Source organism: Suricata suricatta, chromosome 5 (genome assembly GCF_006229205.1).
Source record: "Suricata suricatta isolate VVHF042 chromosome 5, meerkat_22Aug2017_6uvM2_HiC, whole genome shotgun sequence".
Lineage (NCBI taxonomy): Eukaryota > Metazoa > Chordata > Mammalia > Carnivora > Herpestidae > Suricata > Suricata suricatta.
Genome location: NC_043704.1, coordinates 70,584,993 through 70,602,555, shown reverse-complemented (window position 1 = coordinate 70,602,555; position 17,563 = coordinate 70,584,993). Strand labels below are relative to the sequence as shown.

Sequence of the window (17,563 nt, the reverse complement as noted above, 5' to 3'; positions counted from 1 at the left end):
GGAGGGGCAGAGAAAGAGGGGAAGAGAGAGAATCCCAAGCAGGCTCTGCACTCTCAGCATGGATCCCAATGAATCAGGAGTCAAACTCATGAACCATGGGATCATGAGCTGAGCTAAAGTCAGATGCTTAACCGCCTTGGCCACTCAGTCCCCTCTGGTTGAGCAGTCTCTTAAAACAGATCTCTTATATTTTGTGTTTATGTACATTTTATCTTTATAAGTAAAGACATCTAGATATTGATATTAAAAATAAACATTTCAGGAGTGCCTAGCTTACTCAGTCAGTTAAGCGTCAGACTCTTGATTTCAGCTCAGGTCATGATCTCTCAGTTCATGGGATCAGGCCGCACATCAGTTGCTGCACTGAGTGAAGCCTGCTTGGGATTCTCTCCCTCTCTCTCTGCTCCTCCCCTGCTCACACTCTCTCTATCTCCCTCTCTTAAAATAAGTAAATAAACATTTTTTAAAAAGAATAAACATTTTAATGTAGGAGCAAAACGTTTTCATTTCTTTGGAATTTTGAAACTAGCCCCTTGCACTTACCCAGGGCATTCCCCCAGTCATGAGTCCTCCCCAGTGCCAAATGAGGCAGCTGAGTGGCAAGGCAGGATGTTCTGGTAGCCCAGTAGATACTTCATAATTTATTCTGTAGTGAAGTCTGGCGTTTCATTATAGACTCAAGTAAATTCCCTCGTGTTTGTGATTTCTGCTGTGGTAGTCTGAGCATCCCTTACTGTAGGACTCTAATAAGCTTCTGTGAAACCTAGATCAGCCTCTGAAATCAAATGGAACATTTTCCATTATTGATTAGGCATAGAATTCACTTTGTTAAACTAGTTGGGGGTAATAAGAGACATTTGAGTCATTAACTGAGAAGATGACAGGTCTTTAAATGTGACCACTGTCTTTCACTGGGTCAGCTATTATTTATTCAGTAGAAGAGCCTTTCAGTTTAAAAGTATATGGACCTTTTTAATATGGTTGAAGAAAAGGAATGGATGTATATGTGCAATACTTATATTAGATCAAGGTGGTTATGTTGAATGGTTAGCAATTTGTTACTAAGAATAAAGCTCAGTCCCAAAATGACGAAAATGTTACTATTTTATGCTCTTTGGCTCCTCCTATAATTGTGACAACCTAAATCCTAACCCATTTAGGTGTTTTTACAGTAAGGGTAACAAATCAACTATAAAGGGAAGAAATATATTATAATGTAAGGATTTGCCCCATCATAATGTTCATAAAAGAAGTTCAGTGATATTCAGGGTTGATTCTTTTAAAAGGTATCTGATTTCAAGTTGCAAGCTGCTCTGTGGTAAAATACCCAATCATGGTGCTCATGCTAATGAGATACAAGTGGCTGTTTTGCAGAGTGTCTTAACAGGTTGAATTGCTTTTAGTCTTGTGGACTCAAAACAAAATTGTTTAATAAAATCCACATCTGCTGAACTTTCCAGATTATGAGCAAGTTTCAGCGAAAGTTTTCTCTTACTTCATCAGGAACGACAATCGAGTGGTTAGAACCAAAGATACCTTTATCGAACCACTATAAAAATGGAGCTGACCAGCCTTTTGGAATGGAGCAGGGTAAACCGGTGGCAGTCCCAGAAGAACAGTGTGTTGAAGAATCTGGACCATTAGCAAGGGTAAGGTAATGTGAAAATACGGTTTTGATGTAAAAACTAGGAACCACTGAAAAGGTCCAGGTCTCTCTTCATTGTCAGGGCATGCAAGTCGTCCTCACACTAGAGTAACATTCTTGCAGACTCTAGACATTGTTTTTCTACTTGATGCTGCATTGGCTTTAAAGAAGTCTATTGTATAATACTTGTTCATGTTGTGTTTTGCAGGTTAAATTATGTCACTTTTTTAGTTTGGGCTCACTTTTGCTTGATAAAAATGTATTTAAAAATTGCAATTTGCATGTTTCTATTTTTCTAGATAATAGGTTTTATTATTGTACAATATTTCTCTTACTATTAAGTCTACAAGTTTAAAAGTTTACCATTAAGCCTTTCTGTTGTGAGCACTTTGCCAAACCAGCTTTTTTCACGTGTTACTCTACTTCAAATAGCACAGTCCCAGGGTTTTACAATATTTTTATAAAGCATTATTCATTCCACATTTCTCATAAGCTAAAGAATGTCTTATTCTATCATAGTTCCACCACTGTAACAAATCATATTGGTCTTTTTGTCTTTTGTGTTCACATCTGTTATTTTTATGGTCATCATAATTACATAGATAGTTTTATTTTAAGCTCTTATTACTTGATACTTCCTGTAAGTATTTTTTTCTGGCCTATGTAATTAAAATTTTAAAGGTTGAATTAGGCCTTAAATATCTAGTCTCTTTGTGATTTTTTTGTTATTGTAAATAGCACTAAATCATCTTGTCTACTTTTTTTTCTCTCCTCTTTATTTAGGTTATTTTGTTAGGTTTTATTCCCAAGTAGAATTACTGAGTCAAGAGTCATGAGCAGCTTATGGTTATTTATATACTAGCAAATTACTTCTCAAAAGAAGAACATGACACAGTAACTTCCAAAACTGGCCACGGCCTCGGCTTACTGAAGTGGGCAATGGTAGCAGTGTGGGTGGGAGAGAGGAAAAAACAGTATGGAATGCTTTTTGACCATTTCTAGAGTCAAGCGGTTAGTCTTTATTAAGCTGTCTAGTGTATGACAAGTCCAAAGTTAGGAATTAAGAGGAGACACAAAAAATTAAAAACATAGTTCTTTCAGAGATTTATAATCTACTTGGAGTTGCAATTACATATAGACTGAAATAAGGAGAGGAGAACATTAAGCAACATTTTTCCCCCATCTTAATTGATATGGTTTAAGCTTTGGGATATGGGCATTCAGAGAAAGAAGAGAAGTATATTGAATAGAGTGGAGGGGAATGCTTTGGAGAGAAAGTAGAATTGGAATCAGGCTTTGAAACAAGACAGGATTTGAAGAGCAGAGGAGTAATAGGGAATCTTGAGATGGAGGAATAACAGGAGCAGGGATGCTAAAGCATTTATGCTTATTGTCGTGAAAGCTTGCCTGATGGTTTTTTTTTATTAAAAAAAATTTTTTAACCTTTATTTATTTTTGAGAGACAGAGTATAAGCAGGGAGGGGTATAGAGAGACCGAGACAGAGCCAAAGCAGGCTCCAGGCTCCAAGCTGTCAACACAGACTCCAATGCAGGGCTCCAACTCAAGAACTGTGAGATCATGACCTGAGCCGAAGTCAGCCGCTTAACTGACTGAGCCACCCAGGCGCCCCTGCCTGACGGTTTTAAACCCAGGTCTTAACATTGACTGACATGTGGACCAATAATTAGCCTCTTAGCTTCAATTTTCTCATCTGTAAAACAGGGATATTAATAAAAGATTGTTATGAACATAAAATGAATTTAGCAGAGCACCTGTTTTATGGAAAATGATCACAAAGTGGTTGGACTTTACAAATCCAGATGGCCATTTATGTTACATTCCTGGGGAGTGGTAATCCCTGGAGCCACTGTTCCGTAGAATACAGTGTAAGCTGTACCTCCAAGAAACATAAAAATCATGCACGAGAATCTAGTCTTAATGTAAGAGCTGATAAAATCCTGAGCATGGGATATGTTTAAGAAGATTGGTATATGATAACAACCTAGAATTGAAGCATGGAGAGAGGCGATGGAAGTAGAAATGAAGACAGATGAATAGGTAATGTGCATTTCAAATGAAAATCAGCTGGACTTGGGATTGACTGGAGGTAGGGTTGGATGAAAGATGACTCCAAGTTTTTGAGCTAGATGACTTGATAGAATTGTGGTGCCATTCACAAAGTTAGAAAAATTAGGAAGAATCATTTGAGAGAAAAGGTTTGGTATGGTTTATGAGCATGTTGAATTTTTAAAGATTTATTTTTAAGGAATCTCTGCGCCCCTCCCAGTGTGGGGCATGAACTCACAACCTTAAGATGAAGAGTTGCATGTTCTACCGACTGAGCTAGCCAGGCACCCCTGAACATGTTGAATTTTATGTAAGAGGAGGAAATATGATTTAAACATATATAAAAAGCAGTTAGAAATTATGAAATTAAAGCTTTGGAAAGAGATCAGGACTAGAAATATAATTTGCAAGTGAAAATTACAAACTGCAAGTCCTTTACTCCAACATATTTATTCTTCTCAATGAGAATACAAAGTATGTTGGGGGTCAGGATAGAGGTATAAGTTAAAGATGGGACTCAGGTGTGCAGGAGAGCATCGCTATATTTCTAACTCTTTTGAAATAGTGAGTAGGCCAGTTATATCACCTCGTGTAAGTAGAAAAAAAAATAAGTGCATAGATACTCTTTTTATTTATAAAAGACACTAGGCTCTACTCAAGCATACCAGAATAGACCTGCATTTTCTAAAAATTTCATACATACCTTCTCTGAAATATGAGTGTTAATGCAAGCTAGAGGCAGACATATGGTAGTGGAGATTCTGCTGTCAGTTGATGGAAGTAGTAAACCCTAGTGAGAGGACAGAATGAAGCCTGAGCTAGCCAGGCACCCCTGAACATGTTGAATTTTATGTAAGAGGAGGAAATATAGCACAGTTCCTTTGTGCCCAAGTCAGAAATCAGGACAGCGATGGGGTTAATATGCATTTTGTGGAATATTGGGGTTTCCCTTTGCCATGCAATCTCTAAATACTCTGAATTCCTAGGAACTCAGTAGCTGTTGCCACTGTCTGCTAACCATTCTGGGTTTGTAGGCATTTTACACACTTGAGCACATTCATTTGGATTTTGGTAATGCTTTTCCCTTAATATTTTTTTCTTTTCTTTTCTTTTCTTTTTTTCTTTTCTTTTCTTTTTTTAATGTGTATTTATTTATTTGGAGAAAGAGAGAGGGCACTGTCAGCACAGAGCCCAATGTGGGGCTCCATTTCATGAACTGTGATATACAACCTGAGCCAAAATCAAGAGTCAGACACTCAACTGACTGAGCCATCCAGGTGCCCCTAAGCTTTTCTTTAAGAAAGGCATGATGACCTCTAAGAAGAGACATTTCAAAAAGAAAAGAGAGCTTCCAAATTTTGCCATTCACACGAAAGATTTAGAATCAATAATAATTAATAGAATTCTTATTTTTTCTATTCCAGTGAATATGACTATTTTTGTAAAAACAAAAACTGTACTCTTTTAAATAGATTTTCTACCAGATTATGTTTTATTTGTTTAATATTATTTTCATTAAAGGAAGTTCTAAAACACCAAGTCAACTTTATATTATATAGTAATGTTAAGGTTATATTTGCATTATTATTCTGTGTCCTAGGTTCTGACCCTTAATGTGATGGTTCCTCTTCAGAGCGTTGGAGAACATTATTTAATCAAGACCTAATAGAGATTTTTCTCAACATTTCTCAAATATGGATATTTGGTATCCATATGTAGAGACATGGACGATCAACTTTTCCCCATTTTATAGTGAATAAACATTCACAAGTGTACTTAAACTTTATTAGACTATGTTTTGCAACTGATTTGGGGTAGACAACAGGAAGTACTTCCTGACAGACTTACTAGTCATTGTAAAGGGGAATTTAGAAAGCCTATGGGATCTCTCCTTAAGGTTGTAAAAGCAGAAGTAATTCTGAAATATACAAACAATAGTTGTCTGTGTGATCTTAACACGAGAAAATGAACTAGACTTTTAATTGAATTATCAGAATTTGAGCTGATAGTAGATTTCCTCGGTAAAAAAGAGGAAAAAGGAGAAAAACAAAGGCAAAAGAATGACCAGAAACCTATTATTCTTTAATTCTGTTGTTGTGTTTTATATTTTCTTTTAATAATTTTTAACATCTGAGAACATTGTTCTTAATTATATACCTGATTAAGTTTGGTTATTGCCCAGCTACAGAGAACAGATTGGCTTCTTATTTAATAGGATTTGATTATATGAAGAGAAAATCAAAGGCTGAGACATTATCAAAATCATATTCTTTCTAAAATCTTCATAACTTAAAATCTACTATAACATCAAAGCCCTCTTGCACAAAGGTACTAAGAAGAAGTACCACTGAGAGATGGGATACCACCCCTCCCCACATAATCATGAGAAGTGAACATGATAAGATTCTATAGAATCTTGGAATTTGGAACTACTATGGTTTAAATAGAAATAAGAAATTCAGTTTCTCTTAAATGATTATCTGAAACTAAGACCCTATTGAAATGAAAGTAAACATTTTCAGTTTTTCAAGAGGTTGATTGATTGATTGATTGAAGAGCTGTGCAGAGAACCTTTTTGTGGCATTAAGAGTGCGGGCACAACATAAGGTTTCTTTACCTGTACCTAGGATTCTCTTCCGACAATTTCAAGCCCCCACGTTTCTTCCTGACAATTCCAAGAATGAGTGAATATGGAAAAATATATTATAGTAGTTAGACTTGACAAGTACAGTCACTTTTCAATTTTACGTGTAAAATTTTAGCTTTAAAAAAGGGCAAATATTTTATTCTCAAAGCATCTTCAACTTAAATTATAGATAGTGGTAGTGCCCCCAAACAGGTGGCTCAAGCCTGCAAAGCCTGAGATTCAGATGGGACATTCTTCAGCCTTTCGGAAAAACCCCATGTTTATAAAATATATGTACTTCATAAATTATTTTTGTGGCAAAACCATAATATGTTCAATACAAATAGTAATGGGCTCACTGAATGAAATCTATTCAGTGGCTAGGCGATGAAGTTATATTTTTAGAAAAGTTTTTGTTTGTTCTCAGATTCATTTAGGCCGAATATAAATATTTTCAAGTCTGACATATACTTTTACTCTTTTTTTTTTTAATGTGGCTGTGAATTCGGTCCTTTAATTCTCATTCCTGTCTGTTGTGTGCAAAGCTTGCTGTTTAATCTGATTTCTCTATTGAAAAGAAAGAAAACACAAAAATAGTGACAGAAAAGAGACTTTTTTTCTTCATGGATATTAATAAGCACTTATAACATTAGACTTTTGCTTTGTTTTACCTCAGGAACCTGAAGAAATAAATGCAGATGATGAGGTAGAGGACACCTGTGACGACAAGGAGGCTGACCTGGGGGCTGTGGAAGAGCAACGCAGTGTTATCCTACATCTCTTGTCACAGCTTAAGCTGGGCATGGATTTAACCAGAGTAAGTAATGGGGTAAACTGCCTGTGGAGATCAGTGGGTCAGGACTATACCTGTCATTGTTGATGTTGTCAGGGCTTTTTATTTTTTCATGAATTTGTTTTGTAGTCTCTCTGTAAGATTTTATTTTTTAAGTAGGTTCTCCACCTGACGTGGGGCTTGAACTTACAGCCCTGAGATGTATGGACTGGGCTAGCTAGGTGTCTCGGGTTCTTAGTTTCTTGATCACAATTTCTTATTTCATGAAAAATATGACTTATCTTGTGCAGCAGGAAGTCATATGGCAAGTAAACACTTATAATCTTATTTCTGAAAAAAAAAAAAGTGGTCCATTGGTGTATAGAACTGGAAAATTGAAAGAAAAGGATGTAATCGCAGAAAACCATGAAAGGCTTTGACACTTCTCCTTTACTCTTACCTCCCATGTTGGATAGTACATTCTGGGTATTATCTATAATAAAGGTCAGCAAACATTTTTTTGTAAAGGGCCAGATAATAAATATTCTCGGCCACATGGACGCAGGTCTCTGTTGGAACTACTCAGCTCTACCTTTATAGTTTGAAAGCAGCCATAGATAATATATTGGACTGGGCATGGCTGTGTTCCAACAAAACTTTATTTATAGGAGCGCCTGGGTGGTTCAGTCGGTTAAGCGTCCAACTTCGACTCAAGTCATAATCTCATGATTTCTGGGTTCAAGCCCTGTGTCGGACTCTGCGCTGACAGCTAGCTCAGAGCCTGGAGCCTGTCTTTAGATTCTGTGTCTCCCTCTCTCTCTGAACCTCCCCTGCTCATGCTGTCTCTCTCTCAAAAATAAATAAAAACATTTTTTAAAAAAAACTTTATTTATAAAAACAGAGACAAGATTTTCCCCAAAGGCCATACTTTCCAGTCCTCTGGTCTGTAGCCTTGCTTACTTTAAAAGTGTGGTCTGCATTAACTGAAGTGGTATTATTTGACAATGTATTCATTTATCAAATCATCACAATGTACACTTTAAATATCTTAACCATTTTATTTGTCAATTATACCCTAGTAAAACTAGAAAAAAACATTGTTGTTTGAAGACCAGTAACATCACCATTGCCTGAGAACTTATTAGAAATACAGCATCTCAGCCCCCAACCCCAATCTTAGAGGGCCAGATCTACATTTTAGTAAGATCCCCATGTGGTTCATGTATACATTAAAGTTTGAAGAACACTATAGTTTTTAATTTTGGTTCAGGCTTTTTCAGTTCCAGTTTATCGACTTAGTGTCTTAAATTGTTTTAGCAATCAATCTATGATGTTAATTTAAGAAGCAAATTAGGGCACATGGGAGACTCAGTTGGTTGAGTGTCCAACTTTGGCTTGGGTCATGGTCTCACAGGTCATAGTTTCATGGTTCGTGGGTTTGAGCCCTGCATCAGGCTCACTGCTGTCAGCCTGTCAGTGCACAGCCTGCTTCGGATCCTGTTCCCATCTCTCTGCCCCTGCCCTGCTTACACTCTCTCTCTCAAAAAAGAAAACATTAAAAAAAATTTATAAAAAGAAAATTAGAGAGGCGCCTGGGTGGCTCAGTCGGCTGAGCATCTGACTCTTGATTTCAGCTCAGGTTGTGATGCGAGTGTCGTGGGATTAAACCCTACCTTGGGCTCCATGCTGAGCATGGAGATTGCTTAAGAATCTCCCTCTGTCTCCCTCCACCCCTCCCCTGTGCTCTCATGTGCATGCTCACTCTCTCTAAAAAATAAAAATAAAAAGCAAATTAGATTCTAAACCTATATATGTCAGATATTACTACTGCAGGATTATGTACTTTGTATTAGTACTGAACTACTTTGCATTAGTATAGGATTTCAGAATTGACTTTAGGAGGTATATTTCAAATTAAGGATTTTGATGCCATTTAGTAGTGAAAGTATAGATTAAAATTAACCCAGGGCACCGGTGTGACTCAGTAGGTTGAACAGGCGACTTTGGCTCAGGTCATGATCTTGCAGTTAGTTCATAGGTTCAAGCCCCACCTCTGGCTCACTGTTGCCAGCACAGAGCCTGCTTCAGATTATCCATCCCCTTCTCTCTCTCTCTGTTCTCCCTCTTTCTCACTCTCTCAAAAATAATAAATAAACATTAAAAAAAATTTTTTTAAAGTAACCTAAATAAGGGGCATGTGGGTGGCCCGTTTGAGAGTCCAACTCTTGGTTTTGGCTCAGGTCATAATCTCAGGGTCCTGGGATTGAGCCCTGCTTTGGGCTCCATACTGGGCATGGAGATGGAGACTACTTAAGGTCATCTCTCTTTCTCTCTTGCTCTGCCCCTCTCCCCTGCTTGTGCCACTTACTCTTTCTAAAAACAAACAGGCACCTGGGTGGTTCATTCAGTTAAGCCATCGACTCTTGATTTTGACTCAGATCCAGATCTCATGTTTTGTGGGTTCAAGTCCCTCATCAAGCTCTATGCTGTCACATTGTGAAGACTGCTTAGGATTCTGTCTCTCTCCCTCTCTCTCTGTCCCTCCCATATATGGTCTCTGTCTCTCAAAAATGAAAAAAACTTAAACAAACAACAAGAAAAAGTAACTTTAAATCTAACTTAAATAGAAAGCATTTTGCCTTTAGCATTTACTTTGAAGCATCTCAAAATCAAAACATTTTTTTCTTTACTTAGACTTGTAGTAATTACAGGAAAGGTTAAAAAGTGGATTGAATTAAAACCCCACTAAGAAGCTGACACTTTAGAAATTATTTTAAAAAACCTCATTAACCTTTCCTCTTTCATCTAACCTTAATAATTCATCTGGGTATCATTTCTATTCTAGAAATATTTTTAGTTTAGTGGTTCAGAAAAGACTATTACTTGTAAAATCAGTTAAAATGCATAATGAAGGGCGCCTGGGTGGCTCAGATGGTTAAGTGGCTACCTTTGGCTCAGGTCATGATCTCACAGTTGGTGAGTTTGAGCCCCACAGTGGGTTCTGCACTGACAGTGCAGAGCCTGCTTGGGATTCTCTCCCCTCTTTCTCTGCCTCACCCCTGCTTGTGCAGTCTGTCTTGTACACAGATTTCACTCAGTTGTCATTATTTTAGCATTCCTGTTAACCCTGGGATCCATCCTGATGGATACCTGATGCTGTCAGTTCCAGTTCCTGAGCCCACTCCGGAATCTATAAACCCCTGCATAAGAGTCAGCTTTCTAGTTAACAAACTCCCAAAATGTTGTTGCCCTTATCTGCTTTCTTGGTATCTGGGTTTGTCTTTATATGAAATATATTTAGTACAATTTTAATGGGTTTCAGTAGAAAGTGAAGTTAAGGTGAATATGTTCAATCAACAATGAAATGAACCTGAAACATTAGTATCTTTTGTATTACTTATATCATCTTCATAACTATCTTTTTAAATGATAAAGTAGTTCATCAGGTGAAAGTTCCATGTTTAAGTTCTCTAGAACCACAGTTAAAAGCATAACTTTTAATTTTGTTTTTGCATTTCTTTTTCTTGATTCATATTGTTTCCTAAGGTTAAATTTCTAGAAGAACAATTACTAGGCTAAATGGATATGAACATCTTTGAGCTCTTGAAAAATATTGCAGCATTGCTTTCTCAATTTGTTGAACTGGTTTATAGTTCCTCTCCAATTCTCCTCTAAGGAAAACTAATCTTCTTTACAGTTACCTGGCTTTAGGTGTCAAAAGTTCCCTCCTTTCTTCGTGGATTTTTTGTTGTTGTTGTTGTTGTTTTTGTGGGGGGTTTTTTGGTGAAAAATTTTATATTTAGCTATAGCCACCTGGGCTCAGTTTAGATGATCCCAGTTTTGTTGGCAACATCCATAGTCAGGAGCCAGTTGAACATATGCCTTCTTATCTCTCGAGGGCCTGATCAAAACATTGACCTTGGCCACCTCAGTGTTATAGAGCTTCCTCATAGCCTTTTGATCTGGTGCTTGTTGGCCTTGACATCCACAGTGAACAGTGAACAAAAGTGCGTTGTTGTTTTCTATTTTATTCTTGGCTGACTGGGTAGTTGGGGGAACTTGATCATGACATAGTGGTCAAGCTTGTTTCTCCTGGAGGCACTCTTTTGAAGATATTTGTGTTGCCTTCGGAGATACGGTGTTTTGGTCCATTGGAAGGTAGGTGACATGTAGATCTTTTTTGTGTGTGACTATGAACACCTTTCAGCATTGCTTTCTTGGCCTTCAAAGCCTTTGTTTTGGTCCCTGCTTTGGGAGGTACAGAAGCCTTCCTTCTTTACTTACCTTTGATACCATCTTTGTGAAAGGCAAAAGTTCCCTTCTTGAGGGGTGCCTGGCTGGCTCAGTTGGTAGAGCACGGGGCTCTTGATCTCCAGGTTGTAAGTTCAAGCCCCATATTGGGTGTGAAGCCTACTTAAAATTAAAAACAAGTTCCCTTCTTAAAATTAAATATAAGTTAGAACTTTTGCTTGGGTCAGTGATCTCTTTGGTCTGCTTATTTTCAAGGAATGGTGTTTATTGCCTCTTCTCATATCTCATATCTTGATCAGTCAGCCACAATTTATTTTGAAAGTAGAAAAGGAAAAAAAAGCAAGGGTAGCATTTACTTTGAGTTTTACCACTATTTCCTTGCTGATACTTTTATCCAGTCTACGAGTTTGATGAGCCTTTAAAAAATTTCTTCTACCTTGACCCTCTTGGTATTTAATCTTACTTGACTTTCATTTCCTTTTAAGCGTGCTTATTTAAAAAATTTTTTTTTTGAGATTTTTTTTTTTAACTAATCTCTTCATCCAACATGGAATTTGAACTCACAGCCCCAAGATCAAGAGTCTCATGCTCTTCAGACTGAGCCAGCCAGGTTCCCCAAGCATCCTTATTTTTTAATGAGAGCAAATGTTTTTGTGACTTTGTTTTTAATACTCATCTAGAATGAAATGTTTTCAGAAAGGTAAGAATAGTTATCTACAGATATACACATGGATTAAAATTTCTCTCTTTGGTTGATTATTCTGTTGTTGTTATTTTAGGTGGTGCTTCCTACATTTATCCTAGAGAAGCGTTCCTTGCTGGAAATGTATGCAGACTTTATGTCTCATCCAGATCTATTTATAGCCATTACTAATGGAGCCACAGCTGAGGATAGAATGATTCGTTTTGTTGAATACTACCTTACCTCATTTCATGAAGGCCGGAAAGGAGCCATTGCTAAGAAACCGTACAATCCTATCATTGGAGAAACATTTCACTGTTCCTGGAGGATGCCAAAGAGTGAGGTTGCATCCACTGTTACCAGCAGCTCTTCTGCCCAGGCAGTCACAAATCATGTTCCTCTGTCAGAAGAGGCTTTGAGCCAGGCGGGATCAGACTGTTACACAGTCAGATTTGTTGCTGAGCAGGTTTCCCATCATCCTCCAGTCTCAGGATTTTATGCAGAATGTGCAGAGAGGAAGATGTGTGTAAATGCGCATGTCTGGACTAAGAGCAAATTCTTAGGCATGTCGATAGGCGTGACAATGGTTGGAGAAGGTAAGTAGAAAAAGTGTCCTCCAGTTTTTAATATCAGACTATAATCTTAAATTTGGAAAAGCCAGATAAATATTAGAAATCTGAAATGTTATGTGTACTACTTCTAATTTTTAGTGTGTTTTAGAATGGTGGGAGGGCTCATATTTAGGAACAAATACAAATTATCTTTATAAAATTTTCCCCTGATTTTAAATATAAAATATTTTCATTGTAGAATATTTGGAAAACTAGGAAAATTGTCAAGGAAAAAAAAATAAAGTGTCTCTAAACTGTCCTCCCAGAGAGGGATAAATTTAGCCAGTATTTTGTATATTTTTTAAATTGTGTATATGTTCATGCTTTTGTTTTTCTTTTATAAGATTGGGACTTGTTCTCTCTGTATAGTTTTGTGTCCTGCTGTTTTATACTAAATAGTCATTTTTCCATGTCATTGATAATCTTTAAAACATGTTTTAATGACTGTATAATATCCTATGAAATAAGATATTTACCATCTTATAGTTAACCATTTCCTCTATTTGGGCATTGAAGGTGTTACCATATTTTCATTATTTTAAAAAAAAATTTTTTAAACATTTTATTTATTTTTGAGAGAGAGAGATAGAGCGTGAGCAGGGGAGGTCAGAGAGAGAGGGAGACAGAATCCGAAGACAGGCTCCAGGCTCTGAGCTAGCTGTCAGCACAGAGCCTGACACGGGGCTCAAACCCACGAACTGTGAGATCATGATCTGAGCCGAAGTCGGATGCTTTAGTGACTGAGCCACCCAGGTGCCCCTCCATATTTTCATTATTATAAAAAGCACTGAAGAAATACCTAGAAGATATTTGTGTATATCTTTTATATGTCCTAAGGAGGTACTCATAAAATATTTTAAAATACATTGTCAGACTTTAATTCCACTTCATCAAAGGTCATGAAAAAATAATTTAAGGTAATACCCCAAAATCAACATCATCAAAAAACCTCCACATAAATCATTGCAGAGTTAATGAAAATATATGGCAGGGGGAAAAAACCCTACCATTAAAAAAAAGGTATTTTTACATTTATTTTTTTTATTTTTTTAATGTTTTTAATTTGTTTTTGAAAGAGAGAGATAGTGTGAGAAGGGGAGGGGCAGAGAGAGCAGGGGACACAGAATCTGAAGCAGGCTCCAGGCTCTGAGCTAGCGTTCAGCACAGCCTGACTCGGCCCTAACCCATGAACTGTGAGATCATGACCTGAGCCGAAGTCGGACACTGAACCTACTGAGCCACTCAGGTGCCCCCCAACCTTTTTTAAAATTTTATATATATTTTTTACATTTCTACCATTTTAATGTTAAAGGAAAACTCTTGTGCATAGAATAATTTGTTCAGGATGTAAACTTGCAATGTAAACATAGTATAATTAAGCCTGTGATGCTAACACTTTGAGACTTTGTTACTGTAGCTGTGAAGAAAATATTTTATCACCCTTTTCAGTTTTCCCCATTTTTAAGATCTGTTGTGATATGAGCCTTAACAATTTCCAAATATTTTAAGTTAACCAAAACTTTTATAACATTAGAAAATACTTATGTTTTATTAATGACAGGTTTGCCACCTTCAGTTATAAACTTTGTCACATTACTGCTAAGTTCTTCATAAATCAATTTATTTATTTTATAGATGAAAAAAGTCTGGAGGTGATGAGACATATTCAAGGTCATAAAAGTTAAGGCTTAGCCAGGCTTAGCACTTCATCCTTTAACCTTCTCTTCCTGAGGACAGTTAGTTCTTACCAGTTCATTTGGCAGAAGGTGGCACTGGTAGCCTCTCCAAGAAAGGAAATACTTCAGGGAATAAGGAGAAGTATTACTGTCTTAACCTTGCACTAATCATGAAGGTAGTACAAAACAGGTCATTTTTATTATTTAAGTATTATTTATTATTTGAAATAATTCATTTTTATTATTATTTGATTTTTAGTTATTATAACTCCATATATTTATGGATTTTAGAAATTAAATTTCTATCAGTAACCTCAATAGAAAGTAAATGAAATCAGAGAATGGGACACAACAATTCATTTTGCTCCTACTAGTGACTGTTTTGTATATATATGTTGGGGGAAATTCCATTTAATGATTAAGTAGGTGAGGTTTTAGAATTCTATGATCTTAACTAGTTTATTATCATACACATTCAAAAGTGTACCTTTCTTCAGATTTTAAATTGTATAGTGTGTGATACAAATGCTAAATATATCCTTGGGAATCAGGTCATAAACCCAGGATATATGATGACACATTTTTAGAAAAGTAATAAAAACATCTTTTCAACTTAAAATGAATCAGCAGTTATTATTAAACACTTAAATGTACTCAAGGATGTTGTCTATATGTCTTCAGACAGCTCCCATTATATATAAATGTATTACAGCCAGACCATGTTCCTTATGACATGGCTTGGTAATTCTTGATTTATTGTTGCCCTTTGTGAAGACTATAAAGGTAATACAAGAAAATAGTTGGTGTTACTTTATGTAGACTCCTTTAGAATCTCAGTTTGTCTATTTGCTTATCATAAAAATTTATTAAAATATTTATTATAATGCTTGCCCTTATTTGTCAACATTAAGAACAGAGTACTTAATGGACTTTCATTAAGAGATAGATACCATCAGGGGTGCCTGGGTGTCTCAGTTGGTTAAGCATCTGACTTGATTTCAGCCCAGGTCATGATCTCATGGTTCATGAGTTCAAGCCCTGCATTGGGCTTTATGCTGACAGCACAGAGCCTGCTTGTGATTCTCTCACTTCCTCTCTCTCAAAGTAAATAAATAAACCTAGAGGGGGGGGGGGAAGGCGTGTCTGGATGGCTCAGTCAGTTAAGCATCCGACTTCGGCTCAGGTCATGATCTCATGGTTCATGGGTTTGAGCCCTGCATCGGGCTTTGTGCTGACAGCTAGCTAAGAGCCTGGAGCCTGTCTTCAGATTCTGTGTCTCCCTCTCTCTCTGACCCTCCCCTGCTCATGCTGTCTCTCTCTCTCTCAAAAATAAATAAAAACAAAAAAAATTTTTTAATTAAATTAAACTGAGACTAAGTTCTATCTAGGATTACAGCATTAGACATTTATTTATTACTAAACCGAGAAAGTTATTAGTACTAATGCTCAGACCATAACATGCAGTATAACATGTTCTTAAAATCTGACTCATGGGGCACCTGGGTGGCTCAGTCGGTTGGGCATCTGACTTTGGCTCAGGTCATGATCTCACAGTCTGTGGGTTCGAGCCCTGCATCAGGCTCTATGCAGACAGCTCAGAGCCTAGAGCCTGCTTCAGATTCTGTGTCTCCCTCTTTCTCTGATCCTCTCCTGCTCACACTGTCTCTCTCTGTCTCTCAAAAATAAATAAAAAACATTTAAACAAATTTTTTAAAAATCTGACTTGAGAGTGTATTAGAGGGAAATCTTGGTCTTTTTCCACTCTAATATTTTCTGGTTCCATGAACCTCAAAGGGATAGCAAAGTTGTAATGAAAGTAATCTTGATTCACTATTACCAGGAATATTATCAAATACAATTGTAAGTGAAGCCAGTTTAACCCAAAGTTAAATGAAAATTAACCAAAATAATGTTTATTTCCTAGATTCGAGAAAAAAATAACATAGGTGTCTATAACTTTTTTTTTTTTAAGATGTTAACCACCTTCATGTTTTCACCTTCAGGTATTCTCAGTCTCTTGGAGCATGGAGAAGAGTATACATTTTCTCTACCTTGTGCATATGCCCGGTCAATTTTAACTGTTCCTTGGGTAGAACTTGGTGGTAAAGTCAGTGTCAACTGTGCAAAAACTGGATATTCAGCCAGCATTACTTTTCATACTAAACCATTTTATGGTGGCAAACTGCACCGGTAAGAACATTTTAACGATACGTAGCTCTAACTGTACGAGTTGGATCTTGTATTATGACTCCTTATTCTTTTTCTGCTTTGTTTTATGTTATTAGAGTTGGAGTTTTATTTATGTTTGTTTTCTCAAGGCATTCTGGATATCCTGATATAGTTTTAAAAATAGTGACAGATCTATCTACTCTTGTAAAGACTTCCTGGTTAAGTAGCTAAGGAGAAGTAGAATAGAATTACTAACAAATGAACTTATAATCTTTGGCCTGATTTCTGCCTGTAAAGGGGTTCAGACTAGACCCAGGCCTCAGTGAAGGCAGCTCTTTGTACAAATTAGCATGAAAATGAATTTTATCATATGAAATAGTTCAAAAAACACAATGATGGAAACTAGTGTTTTTAGTACTAATACTGTGAATAGTAGCTTTGTTCTAAGTCCATCCAGGAATGGCCAGTTCTTATACTCCCTTCTCACTTTCTCTCAGTCTCTTCAGCACTGGTCCAGATCATCCAAACCACATGAAGACAATTGATCTAATAGAATCCTCAAAAGGATACTGACTCTTTCCCTTAAGCCCTTGATATATTTTTTTAATGTTTATTTATTTTTGAATGAGAGACAGAACATGAGTTGGGGAAGAGCAGAGAGAGAGGGAGACACAGAATCTTAAGCAGGCTCCATGCTCTGAGCTGTCAGCACAGAGCCTAACACAGGGCCCGAACTCACAAACTGCAGGATTGGACACTTAACCTACCGAGCCACCCAGGCAGCCCCCTTGATATCTATTGTAACTGTCCCTAATGTGGGGTTAGTTTTCTCTGTCTATAAACTCTTTATTAAAAAATACCTTGTTGATGATTTTCAAAAAGTGAAAATTTGAGTACTTTGATCAAGACCCTCCTCATGCCCTCTTACAGTTACACACACACACACTCACACTCACATACACACACAGCTTCACCACCCCTCCTTTCTAGGGTAGCCACTTTCTTGACTTCTATACCATTGATTAGTTTTGCCTGTTTTTGAACTCTATAATGAAATCATGTA

The 17,563-nt window shown here is 36.9% G+C and overlaps 1 protein-coding gene across 2 annotated transcripts in view; it reads left to right on the top strand.

The window, feature by feature from the left end:
* The window catches only part of OSBPL11 (oxysterol binding protein like 11), an 84,064-nt gene that overhangs the window by 42,833 nt on the left and 23,668 nt on the right, over positions 1-17,563 (top strand). For both annotated transcript variants that reach the window (XM_029939473.1, XM_029939472.1), the window contains exons 7-10: positions 1,504-1,649; positions 7,016-7,156; positions 12,142-12,640; positions 16,335-16,521. In XM_029939473.1, coding sequence (XP_029795333.1) covers positions 1,504-1,649; positions 7,016-7,156; positions 12,142-12,640; positions 16,335-16,521 — 973 coding nt within the window. The remainder of the gene's footprint in view (positions 1-1,503; positions 1,650-7,015; positions 7,157-12,141; positions 12,641-16,334; positions 16,522-17,563) is intronic.